This window comes from Salvelinus alpinus, chromosome 16, assembly GCF_045679555.1.
Source record: "Salvelinus alpinus chromosome 16, SLU_Salpinus.1, whole genome shotgun sequence".
Lineage (NCBI taxonomy): Eukaryota > Metazoa > Chordata > Actinopteri > Salmoniformes > Salmonidae > Salvelinus > Salvelinus alpinus.
In genome coordinates, this window is record NC_092101.1 from 15,426,506 (window position 1) to 15,447,799 (window position 21,294).

The 21,294-nt window shown below is 44.5% G+C and overlaps 1 protein-coding gene across 2 annotated transcripts in view; it reads left to right on the forward strand.

Moving 5' to 3' along the window:
• LOC139540930 (fibrillin-2-like) overlaps window positions 1–21,294 on the forward strand; it is an 88,254-nt gene that overhangs the window by 49,733 nt on the left and 17,227 nt on the right. For both annotated transcript variants that reach the window (XM_071345003.1, XM_071345004.1), the window contains exons 10-33: window positions 1,772–1,924; window positions 7,502–7,750; window positions 9,790–9,927; window positions 10,143–10,262; window positions 10,391–10,516; window positions 10,622–10,744; window positions 11,142–11,417; window positions 11,661–11,714; window positions 11,963–12,088; window positions 13,238–13,363; window positions 15,131–15,250; window positions 16,046–16,183; window positions 16,286–16,336; window positions 16,534–16,659; window positions 16,800–17,027; window positions 17,331–17,456; window positions 18,490–18,618; window positions 18,816–18,941; window positions 19,244–19,369; window positions 19,535–19,657; window positions 19,755–19,880; window positions 20,174–20,299; window positions 20,540–20,662; window positions 21,007–21,255. In XM_071345003.1, the coding sequence (XP_071201104.1) occupies window positions 1,772–1,924; window positions 7,502–7,750; window positions 9,790–9,927; window positions 10,143–10,262; window positions 10,391–10,516; window positions 10,622–10,744; window positions 11,142–11,417; window positions 11,661–11,714; window positions 11,963–12,088; window positions 13,238–13,363; window positions 15,131–15,250; window positions 16,046–16,183; window positions 16,286–16,336; window positions 16,534–16,659; window positions 16,800–17,027; window positions 17,331–17,456; window positions 18,490–18,618; window positions 18,816–18,941; window positions 19,244–19,369; window positions 19,535–19,657; window positions 19,755–19,880; window positions 20,174–20,299; window positions 20,540–20,662; window positions 21,007–21,255 (3,408 nt within the window). The remainder of the gene's footprint in view (window positions 1–1,771; window positions 1,925–7,501; window positions 7,751–9,789; window positions 9,928–10,142; window positions 10,263–10,390; window positions 10,517–10,621; window positions 10,745–11,141; window positions 11,418–11,660; window positions 11,715–11,962; window positions 12,089–13,237; window positions 13,364–15,130; window positions 15,251–16,045; window positions 16,184–16,285; window positions 16,337–16,533; window positions 16,660–16,799; window positions 17,028–17,330; window positions 17,457–18,489; window positions 18,619–18,815; window positions 18,942–19,243; window positions 19,370–19,534; window positions 19,658–19,754; window positions 19,881–20,173; window positions 20,300–20,539; window positions 20,663–21,006; window positions 21,256–21,294) is intronic.

Below are 21,294 nucleotides of genomic sequence, written 5' to 3' on the forward strand. Positions count from 1 at the left end.
TACTAAAACATGCTTATGTCAATTGTACTGTATCATCCAGAAAGCTATATGTATTGATGCGCTTTAACATTAGAATTCTGATAACATGGTAAAACAAAACCCCTACTATCAATGTCCCCATCATGGTTATACAACCCACATTTAGAATGACAGTCTTCAGTGCTCCACGTTGAGTCTATCACTCAAATTCAAGACACTAAACTTAGCACACACCGACACGGTTAGAATGTACATTTACAAACGGGACCATATATTACCAGTATTAACTGTTCTCATTACAGCCCCCGTTTGTCCCTGTTTTACTGTCGCCAGTGGTATGTTAATGACAGATCGGTATCTCAATGCATTTGAATCCAAATTACAATAAGCTTCCCAGTGTGTATACCTCCAAAATCAACGTGATACCCCAAATAAACAGTTTAGAGCAACCCTAAATTAATTTACAGGCACAGTTGACCACCCCCCTCCTTCCCGGCACTCTTCTTCTGGCGTTTCTTCATGTTTCTCTTCAGAAAGTGTTTCAGTTCGTCCTCCCAATGGCACATGTTCAAAGTGGATGGCCCTTGATAATGTCTCTCACCTGAGCCGCCACTGTCCTTTACAGTCCATTATGTCTTTGTCCATTTTCCTACCAGTACACCAGCAGCATGAGAGAAGTTTGGACTGGATCTCTCTCCATGGTCACTCCACGTGGACTCATGTCACACTCCTGAGAGAAAAGGCAGTTGATAGCTTCGACTGGATGCTGTGTCCAGGTTGCTGGCTCAGACTCAGGTCTCGCGGTAGAAGTGGTGAAGAATAAGGTCCTGTCTTCAGCCAGTTAGGGGGATGAAGTTCACACTATTCTCATCATTTTATTTCTTCCATACATCAAGATACCATCTGTAGTCACTATCGCCATAACTTCGAGAGAGGACAGAACAAAACCACAGTTTAAGACATTCCTGATTCTGGAATTTCAGACGATTTATTCACCGTATGACAAATTATTACATTCCCAAAATGTCAAAGAGCATGACAACACACTTGTTCAAACCATTTTGCAAATTTGCTTATATTCCCTTATCATACTGCCGACCTCCCTGCAGAGTTACCCCTTTTGAGAAATCCAGGCCGAACAGCAGACCCAATCTGGTGAATTTTGTATCAAAACAAGACAAAAACAAACAACAACATAGTATGTCTAATTTTGTAATTTTCCACAACACTCCCTCTTTCCCCTCTCTACATCTGTTTTTCCGCCTACACTTTCATCTGCATTACACACAAACACACGCATGCACCAAGGGACCCTCACTTCTTCTCCACCTACCCGAACACACCCTTTCCCTCCCCCTTCCTTCCCCAGCCTATTGACCCTGACCTGAGGGACGGCTTTTAGTTGTAACCTCTCCTCAGGGCTGGAGGAACCACACCTCCATCCCTACTCCCAATTGCGTACCATCTTTGTGGTAGGGAGGTGATTGTCAAGCTTTTTTGTGCTAAAAGCTTTTGAATTTTCTTGTGATCCTGAAGAATGTACAAACCCTTGTTTCCCGTCACAATCGTACACTGTGACCCAGTAGAAGCTGGGTGTATACCTTGTCACCAGAGTATTTACAGTATGGTAATTTATGCATTATAACATGGTCTGCCTAACATTAGATGTTCTACATGACCTGGAAGTCAAACGTGTTTACAACATCATGGGCGATTTGAGTGACTCACCCTGAAGCAAACTGACCTCTCTTCCCAACTCTCTTCCTTCTCCCTCCATCCTCTCCTCCCTCAGACCAGCGTGTGGGCACGTGTTTCTCAGCGTTAGCGAGTGGGCGCTGCGCAGGTGACCTGCAGGGCCAGTATACCAAGATGCAGTGCTGCTGTGACACGGGCCGCTGCTGGGCTTCTGGACAGATCCCTGAGATGTGCCCTGTCAGAGGGTCCGGTGAGTACACGCACGAACACACACACACACACTCTCTCCTCCTCGTCTGTCTCAGACACGCACACAACTTACAACTTCTAACCCACAGTCCAAACTCCCCTTTGCACTCAATTGCTGAGTTATTTTGTGCATGTGTTATGAATGAACAGCTTGGATTGCCTGTCATTTAGGTAGGCTAGTTTAGAACAAGTTCTAATTTACAACTGCGACCTGGCCAAGATAAAGCAAAGCAGTGTGACACAAACAATAACACAGAGTTCCACATGGAATAAACAAACATACAGTCAATAACACAATAGAAAAAAGTATATATACAGTGTGTGGGCACTGCGTTCATCCACCTCTGGCCTGCTCGCCTCCCTACCTCTGAGGAAGTACAGTTCCCGCTCAGCCCAGTCAAAACTGTTCGCTGCTCTGGCACCCCAATGGTGGAACAAACTCCCTCACGACGCCAGGTCAGCGGAGTCAATCACCACCTTCCGGAGACACCTGAAACCCCACCTCTTTAAGGAATACCTAGGATAGGATAAAGTAATCCTTCTAACCCCCCCCCCTTAAAAGAGTTAGATGCACTATTGTAAAGTGGTTGTTCCACTGGATATCATAAGGTGAATGCACCAATTTGTAAGTCGCTCTGGATAAGAGCGTCTGCTAAATGACTTAAATGTAAAATGTAAATGTGTGCAAATGAGGTAAGATAAGGGAGGTAAGGCAATAAATAGGCCATTGTGGCGAAATAATTACAATTTATGTGCAGAAGATGAATGTGCACGTAGAGATACTGGGGTGCAAAGGAGCAAAAATAAATAACAATATGGGGATGAGGTAGTTGGATGGGCTATGTACAGGTGCAGTGATCTGTGAGCTGCTCTGACAGCTGGTGCTTAAAGTTAGTGAGGGAGATATGAGTCTCCAGCCTCACTGATTTTTGCAATTCGTTCCAGTCATTGGCAGCAGAGAACTGGAAGGAAAGGCTGCCAAAAGAGGATTTGGCTTTGGGGGTGACCAGTGAAATATACCTGCTGGAGCGTGTGCTATGGGTGGGTGCTGCTATGGTGACCAGTGAGCTGAGATAAGGCGGAGCTTTACCTAACAAAGACGTATAGATGACCTGGAGCCAGTGGGTTTGGCGACGAATATGAAGCGAGGGCCAGCCAACGAGAGCATACAGATTGAAGTGGTGGGTAGTGTATGGGGCTTTGGTGACAGAACGGATGACACTGTGATAAACTGCATCCAATTTGCTGAGTAGAGTGTTGGAGGCTATTTTGTAAATGACATCGCCGAAGTCAAGGATCGGCAGGATAATCAGTTTTACGAGGGTATATTTGGCAGCATGAGTAAAGGATGTTTTGTTGTGAAATAGGAAGCCAATACTGTATTTAATTTTGGATTGGAGATGCTTAATGTGAGTCTGGAAGGAGAGTTTACAGTCTAACCAGACACCTAGGTATTTGTAGTTGTCCACATATTCTAAGTCAGAACCGTCCAGAGTAGTGATGCTGGACGGGCGGGCATGTGCGGGCAGCGATCGGTTGAAGGGCATGCATTTAGTTTTACTTGCATTTAAGAGCAGTTGGAGGCCACGGAAGGAGAGTTGTATGGCATTGAAGTTCGTCTGGAGGTTAGTTAACACAGTGTCCAAAGAAGGGCCAGAATGGTGTCATCTGCGTAGAGGTGGATCAGAGAAGCACCAGCAGCAAGAGCGACATCATTGATGTATACAGAGAAAAGAGTCATCCCGAGAATTGAACCCTGTGGCACCCCCATAGAAACTGCCAGAGGTCTGGACAACAGGCCCTCCGATTTTACACACTGAACTTTGTCTGAGAAGTAGTTGGTGAACCAGGCGAGGCAGTCATTTGAGAAACCAAGCCTGTTGGGTCTGCTGATAAGACTGTGGTGATTGACAGAGTCGAAAGCCTTGGCCAGGTCGATGAATACAGCTGCACATTATTGTCTCCTATCGATGGCGGTTATGATATCATTTAGGACCTTGAGCGTGGCTGAGGTGCACCCATGGCCAGCTCGGAAACCAGATTGCATAGCAGAGAAGGTACAGTTGGATTCGAAGTGGTCGGTGATCTGTTTGTTAACTTGGCTTTCGACGACCTTGGAAAGGCAAGGTAGGATAGTTATAGGTCTGTAGCAGTTTGGGACTAGAGTGTCTCCCCCTTTGAAGAGGGGGATGACCGCTCTAGACCCAAACTGTAACTGACAATGTAAGTGATCCACGGTCCCACATCCCCTCACCGTGGATAAGGTGCTGAAGAGTATGACCTCATGACTAAAAACAAAAGGAGAAAGATGGAAAAGATCTGGGTGAAGACAATGACCGCGGTCTTGTCTATCTAGCTCACATGCAGTTGAAGTCTGAAGTTTACATACACCTTAGCCATATACATTTAAACTCAGTTTTTCACAATTCCTGACATTTAATCCATATAGAAATTCCCTGTCTTAGGTCAGTTAGGATCACCACTTTATTTTAAGAATGTGAAATGTCAGAATAATAGGAGAAAGAATGCTTTTTTTCAGCTTTTATTTCTTTCATCACATTCCCAGTGGGTCAGAAGTTTACATACACTCAATTAAATCAAATCAAATGTATTTATATAGCCCTTCTTACATCAGCTGATATCTCAAAGTGCTGAACAGAAACATAAAACCCCAAACAGCAAGCAATGCAGGTGTAGAAGCACGTATTAGTATTTGGTAGCATTGCCTTTAAATTGTTTAACCTGGGTCAAACGTTTCGGGTAGCTTTCCACAAGCTTCCCACAATAAGTTGGATGAATTTTGGCCCATTCCTTCTGACAGAGCTGGTGTAACTGAGTCAGGTGTGTAGGCCTCCTTGCTCGCACACGCTTTTTCAGTTCTGCCCACAAATATTCTATTGGATTGAGGTCAGGGCTTTGTGATGGCTACTCCAATACCTTGACTTTGTTGTCCTTAAGCCAACTTTGGAAGTATGCTTGGGGTCATTGTCCATTTGGAAGAGCCATTTGCGACCAAGCTTTAACTTCCTGACTGATGTCTTGAGATGTTGCTTCAATATATCCACATAATTTCCCTTCCTCATGATGCCATCTATTTTGTGAAGTGCACCAGTTCCCCCTGCAGCAAAGCACCCCCACAACATGATGCTGCCACCCCCGTGCTTCACGGTTGGGATGGTGTTCTTCGGCTTGCAAGCCTCCACCTTTTTCCTCCAAACATAACGATGGTCATTATGGCCAAACTGTTCTATTTTTGTTTCATCAGACCAGAGGACATTTCTCCAAAAAGTACAATCTTTGTCCCCATGTGCAGTTGCAAACCATAGTCTGGCTTTTTATATGGCGGTTTTGGAGCAGTGGCTTCTTCCTTGCTGAGCGACCTTTCAGGTTATGCCGATATAGGACTCGTTTTACTGTGGATATAGATACATTTGTACCTGTTTCCTCCAGCATCTTCACAAGGTCCTTTGCTGTTGTTCTGGGATTGATTTGCACTTTTCACACCAAAGTACGTTCATCTCTAGGAGACAGAACGCGTTTCCTTCCTGAGTGGTATGGCGGCTGCGTGGTCCCATGGTGTTTATACTTGCATACTATTGTTTGTACAGATGAACGTGGTACCTTCAGGAATTGGGAAATTGCTCCCAAAGATGAACCAGACTTGTGGAGGTCTACAATTTTTTTTCTGAGGTCTTTGTGGAGTGGTTGAAAAACTAGTTTTAATGACTCCAACATAAGTGTATGTAAACTTCCGACTTCAACTGTACATACATAGACATAAACATAGATCCGATCAGGTTTTTACATATACAGTGCCTTGCAAAAGTTATCACCCCCTTGGTGTTTTTCCTTTTTTGTTGCATTACAACCTGTAATTTAAATGGATTTTTATTTGGATTTCATGTAATGGACATACACAAAATTGTCAAAATTGTTGAAGTGAAATGAAAAACGGAGAAGTGGTGCATGCATATGTATTCACCCCCTTTGCTCTCAAGCCCCTAAATAAGATCTGGTGCAACCAATTACCTTCAGAAGTCACATAATTTGTTAAATAAAGTCCACCTGTGTGATATCTAAGTATCACATGATCTGTTGCATGATCTCAGTTCTGAAAGGCCCCAGAGTCTGCAACACCACTAAGCAAGGGGAACCACCAAGCAAGCGGCAATATGAAGACCAAGGAGCTCTCCAAACAGGTCAGGGACAAAGTTGTGGAGAAGTACAGATCAGGGTTGTGCTATAAAAAAATATCTGAAACTTTGATCATCCCACGGAGCACCATTAAATCCATTATAAAAAATGGAAAGAATCTGGCATCACAGAAAACCTGCCAAGTGAGAGCCGCCCACCAAAACCCACGGACCAGGCAAGGAGGGAATTAATCAGAAAGGCAACAAAGAGAGCAAAGATAACCCTGAAGGAGATGCAAAGCTCTACAACAGAGATCGGAGTATCTGTCAATAGGACCAGTTTAAGCCGTACACTCCACAGAGCTGGGCTTTATGGAAGAGTGGCAAAAAAAAAGCCATTGCTTAAAGAACAAAATAAGCGAACACGTTTGGTGTTCGCCAAAAGGCATGTGGGTGACCCCCCAAACATATGGAAGAAGGTACTCTGGTCAGATGAGACTAAAATTGAGCTTTTTGGCCATCAAGGAAAACGCTATGTCTGGGGCAAACCCAACACCTCTCATCACCCCGAGAACACCATCCCCACAGTGAAGCATGGTGGTGGCAGCATCATGCTGTGGGGATGTTTTTCATCGGCAGGGACTGGAAAACTGGTCAGAATTGAAGGAATGATGGATGGCGTTAAATACAGGAAAATTCTTGAGGGAAACCTGTTTCATTCTTCCAGAGATTTGAGACTGGGATGGAGGTTCCCCTTCCAGCAGGACAATGATCCTAAGCATACTGCTAATTCAACACTTGAGTGGTTTAAGGGGAAACATTTAAATGTCTTGGAATGGACTAATTTAATTGGAGACCTCAATCCAATTGATAATCTGTGGTATGACTTAAAGATTGCTGTACACCAGCGGAACCCATCCAACTTGAAGGAGCTGGAGCAGTTTTGCCTTGAAGAATGGGCAAAAATACCAATGGCTAGATGTGCCAAGCTTATAGAGACATACCCCAAGAGACTTGCAGCTTGTAATTGCTGCAAAAGGTGGCTCTACAAAGTATTGACTTTGGGGGGTGAATAGTTATGCATGCTCAAGTTTTCAGTTTTTTTGTCTTATTTCTTGTTTGTTTCACAATAAAACATATTTTGCATCTTCAAAGTGGTAGGCATATTGTGTAAATCAAATGATACACCCCCCCAGAAATCTATTTTAATTCCAGGTTGTAAGGCATCTTTTGCAAGCCACTGTACCTCCCCATTTCCCAGCCATAATCATGCCCAGGCATTGTTCTAATGTGTGAGTTTATGCAACCAATTACCCATTTACACTATATACTTTCAAAATAGGTCAAAATGACCCAAACCATAACAAAACAACATTGAGGTAAATGTGTATGGGAGTCATTTGAAGATGAACCAACATTAACCCTTTCCATGCTCTCTCCTGTAGATGAGTACAGAAGGCTGTGCATCGATGGGGTTCCCCATGGCACAGGTAACGGAGGTTTCCCCCACGGAGTCTTCCCCAATGGTGGTGGCAGCAACGGGAACGGTTACAGCTACGGCTACAAGCTCAACCCAAACGGACCTAATGGCAATGGTCACCATGGCAACGGAGGAGGAATTGGAGGAGGGGGACAGGGAGGAGGAGGAGGAGGAGGAAATGGTTTCGGAGGAAACGGTGGGGGGCGTAATATCGGTGAGTTGGTTGGGCCGTGAAAAGTGTCAATTGGGTAGTGTTCTATTATTAGCTTGTGGTTTTACATTTTGTATCAGAGATATTAGATATTGTTTAAACCATAGAGATTATATAAAATTCTAATAGTTTAATTCCTAATTCTATGGTTTAAACTGAGTCAACAGTGCATTCGGAAAGTATTCAGACCCCTTGACTTTTTCCACATTTTGTTACGTTATAGCCTTATTCTAAAATGGATTAAATTGTTTTTTTCCCCCTCATCAATCTATACACAATACTCCATAATGACAAAGCAAACAAATAAATAATATTATGTTTGCAAATGTATAAACCCCGAGGAAGGCACAGTGGTGCCGAAACGTTGGTAAATACCCATTCAATTGCTGGGATATTATACATGGAGTGTGCGACTTTTTTTACTTTGATAGTTTATAGTTTATTTGCCGTTAATCAGCACCTCCACACAAACTATTATTCTGGCAGCTCAGGGTTTTTTTGTTTCGTTTTTTTTTTTAATATATATATATGTATAAAAAAAACTGAAATATCACATTTACGTAAGTATTCAGACCCTTTACTCAGTACTTTGTTGAAGCACCCTTGGCGGCAATTACAGCCTCGAGTCTTGGCACACTTGTATTTGGGGAGTTTATCTATATATCCTTCTCTGCAGATCCTCTCAATCTCTGTCAGCTTGGATGGGGAGCAGGTCTCTCCAGAGATGTTCGATCAGGCTCAAGTCCGGGCTCTAGCTGGGCCACTCCAGGACATTCAGAGACTTGTCCCCAAGCCACTCCTGCGTTGTCTTGGCTGTGTGCTTAGGGTCGTTGTCCTGAGCGCTCTGGAGCAGGTTTTCATCAAGGATCTCTCTGTACTTTGCTCCGTTCATCTTTCCCTCGATCCTGACTAGTCTCCCAGTCCCTGCCGCTGAAAAACATCCCCACAGCATGATGCTGCCACCACCATGCTTCACCATAGGGATGGTGCCAGGTTTCCTCCAGACGTGATTCAATCTTGGTTTCATCAGACCAGAGAATCTTGTTTCTCATTGTCTGAGAGTCTTTAGGTGCCTTTTGGCAAACTCCAAGCGGGCTGTTATGTGCCTTTTAATGAGTAGTGGCTTCCATCTAGCCACTCTACCATAAAGGCCTGATTGATGGAGTGCTGCAGAGATGGTTGTCCTTCTGGAAGGTTCTCCCATCTCCACAGAGGAACTCTAAAGCTCTATCAGATTGACCATCATGTCCTTGGTCCCTTCCCTGACCAAGGCCCTTCTCCCCCGATTGCTCAGTTTGGCCAGGCGGTTAGCTCAAGGAAGAGTCTTGGTGGTTCCAGACTTCTTCCATGTAAGAATGTTGGAGGCCACTATGTTCTTAGGGACCTTCAATGCTGCAGAAATGTTTTGGTGCCCTTCCCCAGATCTGTGCATCGACACAATCCTGTCTCGAAGCTCTACGGACAATTCCTTCAACCTCATGGCTTGGTTTTTGCTCTGACATGCACTGTCAACCGTGGGGCCTTGTATAGACAGGTGTGTGCCTTTCCAAATCATGTCCAATCAATTGAATTTACCACAGGTGGACCCCAATCAAGTTGTAGAAACATCTCAAGGATGTTCAATGGAAACAGGATGCACCTGAGCTCAATTTCGAGTCTCATAGCAAAGGGTCTGTTTTTTATTTGTAATAGATTTGCTACATTTCTAAAAACCTGTTTCCGCTTTGTCATTATAGGGTATTGTGTGTAGATTGATGAGGATTATACATTTTTATTTCATTTTAGGATAAGGCTTTAACGTAACAAAATGTGAAAAAAGTCAAGGGGTCTGAATACCTTCCGAATGCACTGTATAGCCTGTTGATCAGTTCATGGACTAGGTCTTTTGAAGAAGAGATTGTATCTCAATGAGACTCACCTGAATGTCAAAATAATGATGGGAGCAACATTTCATCTCTTTTCATCTTCTTCACTGTGTTTTTAGAATAATTAACCTTCTTTAGTAATGTAATGTAATTGTTTGTTGTGTTGTGTATCCTCAGTATCACTCAATGAGACCGTTGATGTGTGTAAACATTTCACCAACCTGTGTTTGAACGGACGCTGTATCCCCACCCCGACCAGCTACCGCTGTGAATGTAACATGGGCTACAGACAGGACGTACGAGGGGAGTGTATCGGTAAGCCCACTACAAAGTCATTACAGTTAGGAATATTACATATACTCTACTGCCATCTTCTGACCACACATGGGACTTCTCTGATGTAACACTCAGGGTATCTTTACACATTAGCATTGATTCCAATCTTTTTTAACGCGTATGGGAGTGTTCAGGTTTGTAATTGGAGCACCCTGTGTTTTACTGATGAACTCATCTCTCTTCTCCTCCTTCAGATGTGGATGAGTGCGTCAGCAACCCCTGTGTCAATGGAGACTGTGTCAACACACCTGGGTCGTACCACTGCAAGTGTCACGAAGGCTACCAGGGCACCCCCACCAAACAGGCCTGCATTGGTATGTTCCAATCACTCACCATGATAATTTTTTATTCCAACAGTTGTATGGTATGGATAGACTGGGTACGTTGGCCTTCTGACGGTGTCCAGAACAGAAACAGACTGGTACCTAACTCCCCTCCACAGATATTGACGAGTGCATCGTGAACGGAGTGATGTGTCGTAACGGACGTTGTGTCAACACTGGCGGAAGCTTCCAGTGCATCTGCAACGCTGGCTTTGAACTCACTCCTGATGGAAAGAACTGCATAGGTAACAATGGACATTCATTTATATATTCAATCTACGGAATCTGTGGTAGATTATTGCACAACTAGGCCATTATAAATGAAAACGTGTCTCCCTGTGCTTTTCCAGATCATGATGAGTGTGCCACCACCAACATGTGTCTCAATGGAATGTGTATCAATGAGGATGGTAGCTTCAAGTGTATCTGTAAACCTGGCTTTGCCCTGGCACCTAACGGACGCTACTGCACAGGTATGTCATCTACCATACACAGAGTTGCAGTTGATAGCTGACCCACTGGATCACTTGTTGATAGTCTGATCAACATCTATAGCAGTGGAGGCTGGTGGGAGGAGCTATAGGAGGACGGGCTCATTGTAATGGCTGGAATGGAATCAATGGAACGGAGTCAAACATGTGGATTCCATATGTTTGATACTGTTCCATTGGTTCCATTCCAGCCGTTAACAATGAGCCCGTCCTCCTATAGCTCCTCCCACCAGCCTCCTATGATCTACAGATCATCTTCAAGGGAGTAGATTGCTCCTGGAGGGATTAATAAAGTGTTATTAAAGTGATTATCTAAATGAAATAAGGGTATACAATTATTTACTGTATCGCTTCCCTTCTTCTCTCCTTCCTCCCTCAGACATTGATGAGTGCCAGACCCCAGGCATCTGTATGAACGGACGTTGTATCAACTCTGAGGGCTCCTTCCGCTGTGAGTGCCCACCGGGCCTGGCCATCGACGTGGACGGGAGAGTGTGTGTGGACACACACATGCGCACCACCTGCTACGGCGCCATCAAGATGGGCACGTGCTCGCGGCCCTTCCCTGGCGCCGTCACCAAGTCTGAGTGCTGCTGTGCCAGTCCTGAACACGGCTTCGGAGAGCCCTGCCTGCCCTGCCCTGCCCGCAACTCAGGTGACCAAAGCTAACCCTAACCCCACCAGCAAGCATCAGTGGTTTACATGTGCCGTTATTAAGATCCTGTTAGCTCTGTTTCAGAATTGTTTCACAGTACAGTTCAGATTCCAGGCTAAGATCCTGTAGAACTCTACCAAGTACTGCAGAAGTGATTGTTAGAATTATAATGTAAATGGTGTTTTTTTTGTTACACTGGATATATTAGCAGGTGACTTACAGGTGTTTTTAATTGCCTTTCAGCTGAGTTCCAGGCCGTGTGCAGCAGTGGGATTGGCATCACCGCTGACGGCAGAGGTGAGTAATGTTACTTGTACGGTTTGATCTTAAGTCTGTGTGGTTTGGAGCCTGCCCTACTATCACTGATAGTTATTCTGACATTGGACAGGCCTCCCCTCAAACATTCCAATGCGTCCCTCCAAAATGTGTGACTTTCCCTCCGAATTTCAAATCAAAGAGTGAAAAAATACAATGAATATATTTGTTGGAGAGAGCCTTAAGATGAGGCTGTGTCTCATGTGGGTTTGTCCTCTGTGTCTCTTCAGACATCAACGAGTGTGCCTTGGACCCTGACATCTGTCAGAACGGCATGTGTGAGAACCTGAGAGGGAGCTACCGCTGCATCTGTAACATCGGTTACGAGTCCGACTCCAGCGGAAAGAACTGCGTGGGTGAGTCCAGTCTTCCTGTATCCACTCTCCGATGTCTGCTGGGAGAAGCAGCGACCCAAATTAAAGTTTGTCACATTTTCATATCTGAATAACAGTGGTCTGAAGTCAAACTGAGTTCCATATCTGCTGTACTTTACTTTACTATTTATATTTTTGACAACTTTTACTTTTACTTCACTACATTCCTAAAGAAAATGATGTACTTTTTACTCCATACATTTTCCCTGACACCCAAAAGTACTCGTTACATTTTTAATGCTTAGCAGGACAGGAAAATGGTCTAATTCATACACTTATCAAGAGAACATCCCTGGTCATCCCTACTGCTCTGATCTGGTGGACTCACTAAACACATGCTTCATTTCTAAAGGATGTCTGAGTGTTGGAGCGTGCCCCTGGCTATCCGTAAATTAAAAAACAAGAAAATGGTGCCATATGGGTTTGATTAATATAAGGAATTTGAAATGATTTATACTTTTACTTCTACTTTTGATACTTAAGTATATTTAAAACCAAATACTTTTAGACTTTTACTCAAGTAGGATTGTACTGGGCAACTTTGACTTTTACTTGAGTAATATTATATTAAGGTGTCTTGACTTTTACTCAAGTATGACAATTGGGTACTTTTCCCTGCTTGAAAAGACAAACGTAACCCAATATCTGCCAATTGATATTGACTGTGTATGTCTGTTTGGTTCGCGCATTGGTCAATGACTCTATATGTAGCCAGTTAACGATGCTAATGGGATAGACATGATAGACATGTTTTTAAGAAAGATAAACATGGTTTATGGTTTTAAAAAGGTAGCTGTAATATTTCATTCAGTACAGAAGTTTGCAGGTGGCTTAACTTACCCTGTTCGTGGCTCAACTTACCCCATACCTGGGGTAAGTTGTGCCAAGAGACCACTTTTTTGGGACAAGCTATGTTTTCAAAACTGTACTGTTTATTTATTACATGAATTCTGAATATTTCCAGGAAAACACAACATCCTGAAATATAGGTAGATATCTTTGTTAGAGAATACTATTTCCGTTGACGGAGTGATGCTGAATGTAAAAAATGTCTCAACTTACCCCACTCTCCCCTACACTTGATCAACCATGTTGTTGTTTTCTTCTCCTCCACTCTTTCATGTCTCCCAGACATCAACGAGTGTCTCGTGAACCGTCTGCTGTGTGACAACGGCCTGTGTAGAAACACCCCTGGCAGCTACACCTGCTCCTGTCCCAAAGGCTTCGTCTTCAAACCAGACTCTGAGACCTGTGAAGGTAAACACCTCATACAAACGCCAAAGGAGCAACAGTTTGTTCGGAGACTCAATGCATTAAAACACTCTTCAGTGCTATTTCATACCTCGCAGCTGTCTAATCATCTAGAAGTGCATACACCTGCAACTGTTTAACACTTAAACACACATGGAGAGAAGGTAGTCAAATAGACCATCAAAATATATGACCACATGTTTGCTTACATCCTCTGTCCTTGAACCAATTTCATAACGTTTTCTGTCTTTGTTGTCATGACGTGACTTGTATTAATGTGACTCTTATTTATCAAATCAACTAACTATGTTCAATTGTTACTAGATTAAATGAATCATGTAACAATTAACTCATTAGGAATTAGGGGCACCACGGAATAAGTTGTTTAACGTGTTGCCATCTCCCGAATTAAACTCTAGAATATATATATAAGTTATACATCGATAACAGTCACTTATTAATCATTACCTCATATCAGTCTCATTCTGATCGTCGCTGACTTCTTGAATCCGCAAGAACCCCAGCCCTTTCTGATTATTCAGTTCTACACAGTTTGATTTAATTATTTATTTACTAACTAACTAAATAATAACACAGAATGCACATACACACTTACATGAGCCAAAAGTTCCTAGTGGACTGACAAGATATAACAGCTTGTTACACAATGGAGGGGGGTGGGGAAAGAGAGAGATAGAGAAAGGGACATTTATCGTGGATACATTCTAGGACTGTTCTCACATTAATCCTATACCTTCTATGGGGAATGGCTCGATGGGTGTAAGGCTCTGATTGTCCACCAGAGGTCACAATGTCTTTCATAGTTGTCTGTGGCTTCAATGATTCACCAGTGATTGTCTGAGGTGAGCTTCTCACCTCTTTTCTTCCTCGGGTAGATAGTCAAAGTTCGAGACCCCTTTACATGCACAGCTGCAGACTGTCAATGTTTTGGTCTAGTGAGGTTATTTTCTTCACCTTGTGTTGAGAGTTTCAGAGTTTCTAACCATTTCAATGTGTAGCCACAGCTGCACGCTTTCTGGTCTTAGAGTTTCAACCATTTGTAACGTTTAGCTCACGCTTCACGTCTGCTGGTCTGGTATGTTAATTCTTAGCGAGTTATTTTAAGCACTCTGGTCGAAAGGGGCGGTTCCATCACACTGACATGCTCTTCTGACCTCATTCGGGGTGTGGCTTAGTTAATGTGCAACGGACATGAAAACTATGATCTTGTTAGAAAACTAAAATCACCTTCCTATCTTAACAGAAATAGTTTCATCGTTCTTCATATTGTATTAGCATCATATTGGATGGAAACTTGACAGCTAGAATGTGTTTCCTTCCTAAGTTACAGTATTTGGTTCATACAGTTTTTAATAACATCACAAAATGAAAAGCAATATGATATGATTATTATTTAGATCCCCACTGACCATTCTTAACATTCCTATCTTAGAAATATTGTTCCAATATTCACTTTTTTGGACATTATGGTTTTGGCAGCAAAGGTTTCCTGGGGGACAAAGGCATTCCTTTGGTTGGTACTGAAGAACAGGAGAGGGTTCTCTGCTGCATAAGATTTACGATTGGCGTGAGGTGTCATAAAACCGGCCCAGTTATCTGTCAGCCATTTGCCAAGCTGATCTGAGATCTGAGGATCCTCGACCAGGAGAGTCATGACATTGTTGAAATAAAAGCCTGTCTAGATGTTAAGGATGACCATTTAACTGGCTCTGCACTGCCATACCTAACCCAGCTCTGGTCCATGTGTTTCAGATATCAACGAGTGTGACTCCAGCCCGTGTGTCAATGGAATCTGCCGGAACATCGCCGGGTCCTTCAACTGCGAGTGTTCCCACGGCAGCAAGCTGGACTCCACCAACACCATCTGCGTGGGTAAGAGGCCGAGGCGTCTGTCATAACTGGCCGACTTAAAATTGGACCCAAATTTTAAAAAACGACGGGGTCCTGAGGCAAACTTCTGTCAGAGAATCATCATATAGACAGTCAGAGTAAGGAGTGGGATTTGAGCCAAGGTTTCGAGCCTCATAGGCGTTTTAGAAGGTTTATACCACTAAATAAACAAGTCGATGTCAGCTTTGGGAGCATGTCCAGACGCATCTGAACATCCATCTACAGATGGAATCTGGGATGAGTCATTCGAATAAATACCCATATGAGCCGGCCTTGTCAGTCTGGTAGATTCCTGTACTTTAAAATATAGAGCTGTTTTATTTTCAAAGCAGAGTCATATATTTGGTTCAAAGTCATTTCTCGGCGACAAGAATGTAAATTGTGGTCGAGGTTTTGGGTGGGCTCATGGTCTCGGGAGAGAAAATGCACATCCCGTTTGTTATGACTATGATCTCAGTCCATTAGGAGTGCCATAGCAAATTATTAAAGTCATTGATGCATGTGTCTTGGTATAAGCAGCTGTTGAAAGGGACACCTGTAGTTAGTTACTAACCACTGCCTGTAGTGTTGTGCTTGGAAATGAATGTAGTATATCAATGAGAGATGTGTGTATGTGTGTTGATGCGTCACAGTACATTTGAATTGAAGGGCCTTTTCTTGGCAGGGTTCTCTTGATTGCCTTCACTTACTGACATTCTCTCTCTCTTTTTTCCCTCTCCCTCTCTCCTCCCTTTCTCTTCCTTCTCTCTCTCTCTCTCCCCCTTCCTCCCTCTACAGACAGCATGAAGGGAACGTGCTGGCTGAACATCCAAGATGGCCGCTGTGAGGTCAACATCAACGGCGCCACGCTCAAGTCTGAGTGCTGCTCTACGCTGGGAGCCGCCTGGGGCAGTCCTTGTGAACGCTGCGAGATCGGTCAGTACGCACACAAACGCACACAGACTTGTAGACACACACACTCCTAATGAAGATACTGAAGTGTGAGGTGTGTACGGTAACTGATGTCTCTCTCCACAGACACTGCCTGTTCCAGAGGGTTCGCTCGTATGAAGGGAGTCAACTGTGAAGGTAAAACACACATTGACCCCGACACACACACTGCTGCTACTGTCTATTATCCATTCTGTTGGTATGAGACATTCTCACAGTCATAATGACCCTCTGTCTCCCTCCCTGTGGTATTCCACTCCCTCCCTTCCACAGAAACCAATGAGTCATACAGTACAGTCAGTCCTTTAATAACCCCCGATTTCCCCCCCCTCCAGACATCAATGAGTGTGAGGTGTTCCCGGGGGTGTGTACCAACGGGCGCTGTGTCAACACCCAGGGCTCCTTCATCTGTGAGTGTGCTGAGGGTCTCACCCTGGACGGGAGTGGACGCACCTGCGTGGGTAAGACAAGACAGTAACCAACGTAAACCTTGATAAACAAGCAAATTCGTCACACAAATGTGGTCACCAAAAATATTAGCATCTTGAGCCTACTGTGTGGTCAGCAGTACTGTATGTTCGTCCATCTGTCTGTCCCTCAGATGTGCGCAGCGAGCAGTGCTACATGAAGTGGCATGAGGATGAGTGTGGCGAGCCGCTGCCCGGGCGCTACCGCGTGGACATGTGCTGCTGCTCGGTGGGCGCGGCCTGGGGCATCGACTGTGAGGAGTGTCCCAAGGCGGGAACCCCAGAGTACAAGTCCATCTGCCCCCGAGGACCAGGCTTCGCCAACCGAGGAGACATCCTGACTGGCAGACCCTTTTACAAAGGTAGGGACAATCACTCATTGTCCAGTTTTCCTTGTCTGAATGTGAGTAGGCGTTTCTTTGTGTCATTTACACATTTAGGGTCTATCCCTACTAGACTGAGGAGCTACAAAGAGCAAGACAAATGATCAAATGTACAGGTGCCAGCCATCCACAGCATCACATATCTAAACAGCTAGAAATGTATTTTGAGAAAATCATTACTGGATTAGATTTGGAAAAATAGCACAGGTAAATTTCATGTGAATTCCATACACAATTCACCCTTGACCCTTGGCATTATTCTGTTCTGTTCTTCTCCTGCAGATGTGAATGAGTGTAAGGTGTTCAGCGGCCTGTGTTCTCACGGAACGTGTCGCAACACCATTGGCAGCTTCAAATGTCGCTGCAGCAGCGGCTTCGCCCTCAACATGGAGGAGAGGAACTGCACCGGTACGAGAGAGACAGAGCATAGTCATGTTTTTTTTTACAATAGAAAAGCATCTTAACTAATTACGGAGAAATATGTATCTTTAGTAAGTATCTTTGAATAAGATTTCTGTAGTATTTGAGGAAGTTTTAAGGTCAAAAAATAAACTTGTGCTACAAACTCACTTGACGACACTGTTTGTTGACACTGAATTTCCTCAGATCAGTAAATGAAGGTTGAATATAATATTTCCTCATGAGATCAGTAAATGAAGGTTGAATATAATATTTCCTCATGAGATCAGTAAATGAAGGTTGAATATAATATTTCCTCATGAGATCAGTAAATGAAGGTTGAATATAATATTTCCTCAGATCAGTAAATGAAGGTTGAATATAATATTTCCTCATGAGATCAGTAAATGAAGGTTGAATATAATATTTCCTCATGAGATCAGTAAATGAAGGTTGAATATAATATTTCCTCAGATCAGTAAATGAAGGTTGAATATAATATTTCCTCATGAGATCAGTAAATGAAGGTTGAATATAATATTTCCTCAGATCAGTAAATGAAGGTTGAATATAATATTTCCTCAGATCAGTAAATGAAGGTTGAATATAATATTTCCTCATGAGATCAGTAAATGAAGGTTGAATATGATATTTCTGTAATGTGCATTCTTCCCTCTGTCTCTCCTCCCTCTCTCTCCTCCCTCTCTCTCCCTCTCTCTTCCCTCTCTCTTTTCCCTATGTCTCTCCTCCCTCTCTCTCTCCTCCCTCTCTCTCTTCCCTCTGTCTCTCCTCCCTCTCTCTCCTCCCTCTCTCTCCCTCTCTCTCTTCCCTCTCTCTTTTCCCTATGTCTCTCCTCCCTCTCTCTCTCCTCCCTCTCTCTCTTCCCTCTGTCTCTCCTCCCTATGTCTCTCCTCCCTCTCTCTTCCTTCTCTCTCTTCCCTCTCTCTCTGTCTCTTCCCTCTGTCTCTTCCCTCTGTCTCTCCCCCCTCTGTCTCTCCCCCCTCTGTCTCTCCCCCCTCTGTCTCTCCTCCCACTCCCACAGATATTGACGAATGTCGTATCTCTCCGGACCTGTGTGGCCACGGCACCTGTGTGAACACCCCCGGCAGCTTCGAGTGTGAATGCTTCGAGGGCTATGAGAGCGGCTTCATGATGATGAAGAACTGCATGGGTGAGTGGAGGACACACATATACACACATATTACTCTCCAGCTGACTGGAGAGTGGGAGAACTTCCTCCGAGATCATTATTGACTGTTGACCTTGTTGCACTCTCTCCCTCTCTCTCTTTTATCTTTCTCCCTCTCGCTCTCCCTCGCTTCCACTCTCTCTTCTATCTTTCTTTCTCTCCCTCTCTCTCCCCTGCAGATATTGATGAGTGTGAGAGGAACACACTGCTGTGTCAAGGAGGCGCCTGTCTGAACACAGAGGGGAGTTACGAGTGTGAATGTCCCCCCGGACACCAGCTGAGCCCCGACGGTTCCTCCTGCGAAGGTAGTCAAGCAGTATATCACTGCATAGTATACAGCACACACACACACACACACACACACACACACACACACACACACACACACACACTTTACATCACCTAGAATAGGAGACATGTTAGATCACTGTTTTGGCGTTTTTACATCATCCTCAAGTCATCTGGGATACATTTTCAAGTTCACCAGACAGTAAACGCCATAAAAGTCACGTAGAGGTATTCTCTCCTACAGTATGCTGTCTACTGTGGTCGCTAATTCCTTTGATTTAAGCTGACTCTAACTGTCATCTTCTCTGTGTGTTTCCAGATGTGAACGAGTGCCAGCTGAGTAACAACCTGTGTAAGAACGGCCACTGTGTCAACATGGTGGGGAACTACCAGTGCTCCTGTGACACGGGCTACCAGGTTACACCAGACAGACAGGGCTGTGTGGGTGAGTAACCACCTGACTGAGACATGTCATCATTTGCCTTGTGGATGTTAGCACCGTGGTTGTTGACCATTTCTAAGCGTCACATCCGAAACTTGACCAGAAAAAGCACCGTTTGAGTGTCCGTTTGTGTGTGTCTATGCTTACCTGTAACCCTTCTGATTGCAGATATTGATGAGTGTACCATCATGAACGGCGGCTGTGACACACACTGTACCAACTCAGAGGGCAGCTACGAGTGCAGCTGTAGTGAGGGCTACGCTCTCATGCCCGACCTCAGAACCTGCGCTGGTAAGTCACACAGTAACGCAATCCACCTGCATGCTGTACATGCACACATAGTATAGTGTAAAAACACACAGTGACACTCGTTCTCTCCCCTGTCCAGACATCGATGAGTGCGAGGACAGCCCTGATATCTGTGACGGGGGCCAGTGTACCAACGTCCCCGGAGAGTACCGCTGTCTCTGCTACGACGGATTCATGGCCTCCATGGATATGAGGACCTGCATTGGTGAGACGTACACCGTGTTCTCTTCTCCTGCTCTCTCTCCCTCTATCTCTCTCTCTCTCTCCATCTCTCCCTCTCTTCTCTCCCCTTCTCTTCCCTCTCTCTCCCTTTGCTCTCTCTCTCCCTCCCCCATCCCTCTAATTTTACCCTTACCTGTTAGACATATATTTTACTCCTCTGTCCCCTCTCCAAGACCAGTTAACTCATGTTCCTATGTGTGTGTGTTCCTATGTGTGTGTGTTCCTCTGTGTGTGTTCCTCTGTGTGTGTTCCTGTGTGTGTGTGTGTGTGTATCAGATGTGAACGAGTGTGAGCTGAACCCTAACATCTGTCTGCATGGGGACTGTGAGAACACCAAGGGATCCTTCATCTGTCACTGTCAGCTGGGATACTTTGTCAAGAAGGGCTCCACCGGCTGCACAGGTACAGTGTACACACACACATACACACCATACGACACACAGCACCATGGGCTACACACACGCTGGTCGTAACTGTAAGGCTATTTACTGTAAAACACTATCTTAGTTATGATGATGTCATGAAGCTTTGGTCATTTTTTACTTCTGTGGATAATGCAAGGTATAAGCCAGAGTACAGACAGAATGAGAGAGGCATGTTATGTCTCTACATTTATCTCTCTGCTGCTTTTCCTTCTCCTAGATATTGATGAGTGTGAGATTGGAGCCCATAACTGTGACATGCATGCTGCCTGCGTCAACGTCCCCGGAAGCTTCAAGTGTCGCTGTCGTGACGGCTGGGTGGGAGACGGCATCAAGTGTGTGGGTGAGTATACTAGTGCTAGGCTGGAACAAAAGCCTGTTCAATGGAATAAAAAACACGTCATTTTGCAGACACTTTTATCAAAAGCGTCTTACAGACATGCGTGCGTAGATTTGTAGGTATGGATGGTCGGGGGAATCGAACCCACAACCTTGACGTTGTAAGCACCACGCTCTACCAGCTGAGCCATACATCCTTTAACTCTCTAGAAACCGGAGATGTGACATCTACAGTAGTTGATCTCTACAGTACTTCTCAGAATAGGTTCTTGAATTGTTATTGCGCGGATGCCTCGTCTACGGACACCGAGTGAACTGATTATGTTTGACCCTCCTCTCTCCCTGTAGACGTGGATGAGTGTTCCACTGAGGAGCACAACTGCAACCTCAACGCAGACTGTGTCAACACCCCCGGCTCCTACCGCTGTGCCTGCAAGGAGGGCTTCAACGGGGACGGCTTCTCCTGTTCTGATATGGATGAGTGTGCTGACAACGTGAACCTGTGTGAGAACGGCCAGTGTTTGAACGCTCCGGGCGGCTACCGCTGCGAGTGTGAGATGGGCTTCACCCCTACTGAGGACAGCAAGGCCTGCCAGGGTCAGAAGAACACACACACATACACACACACACACACAC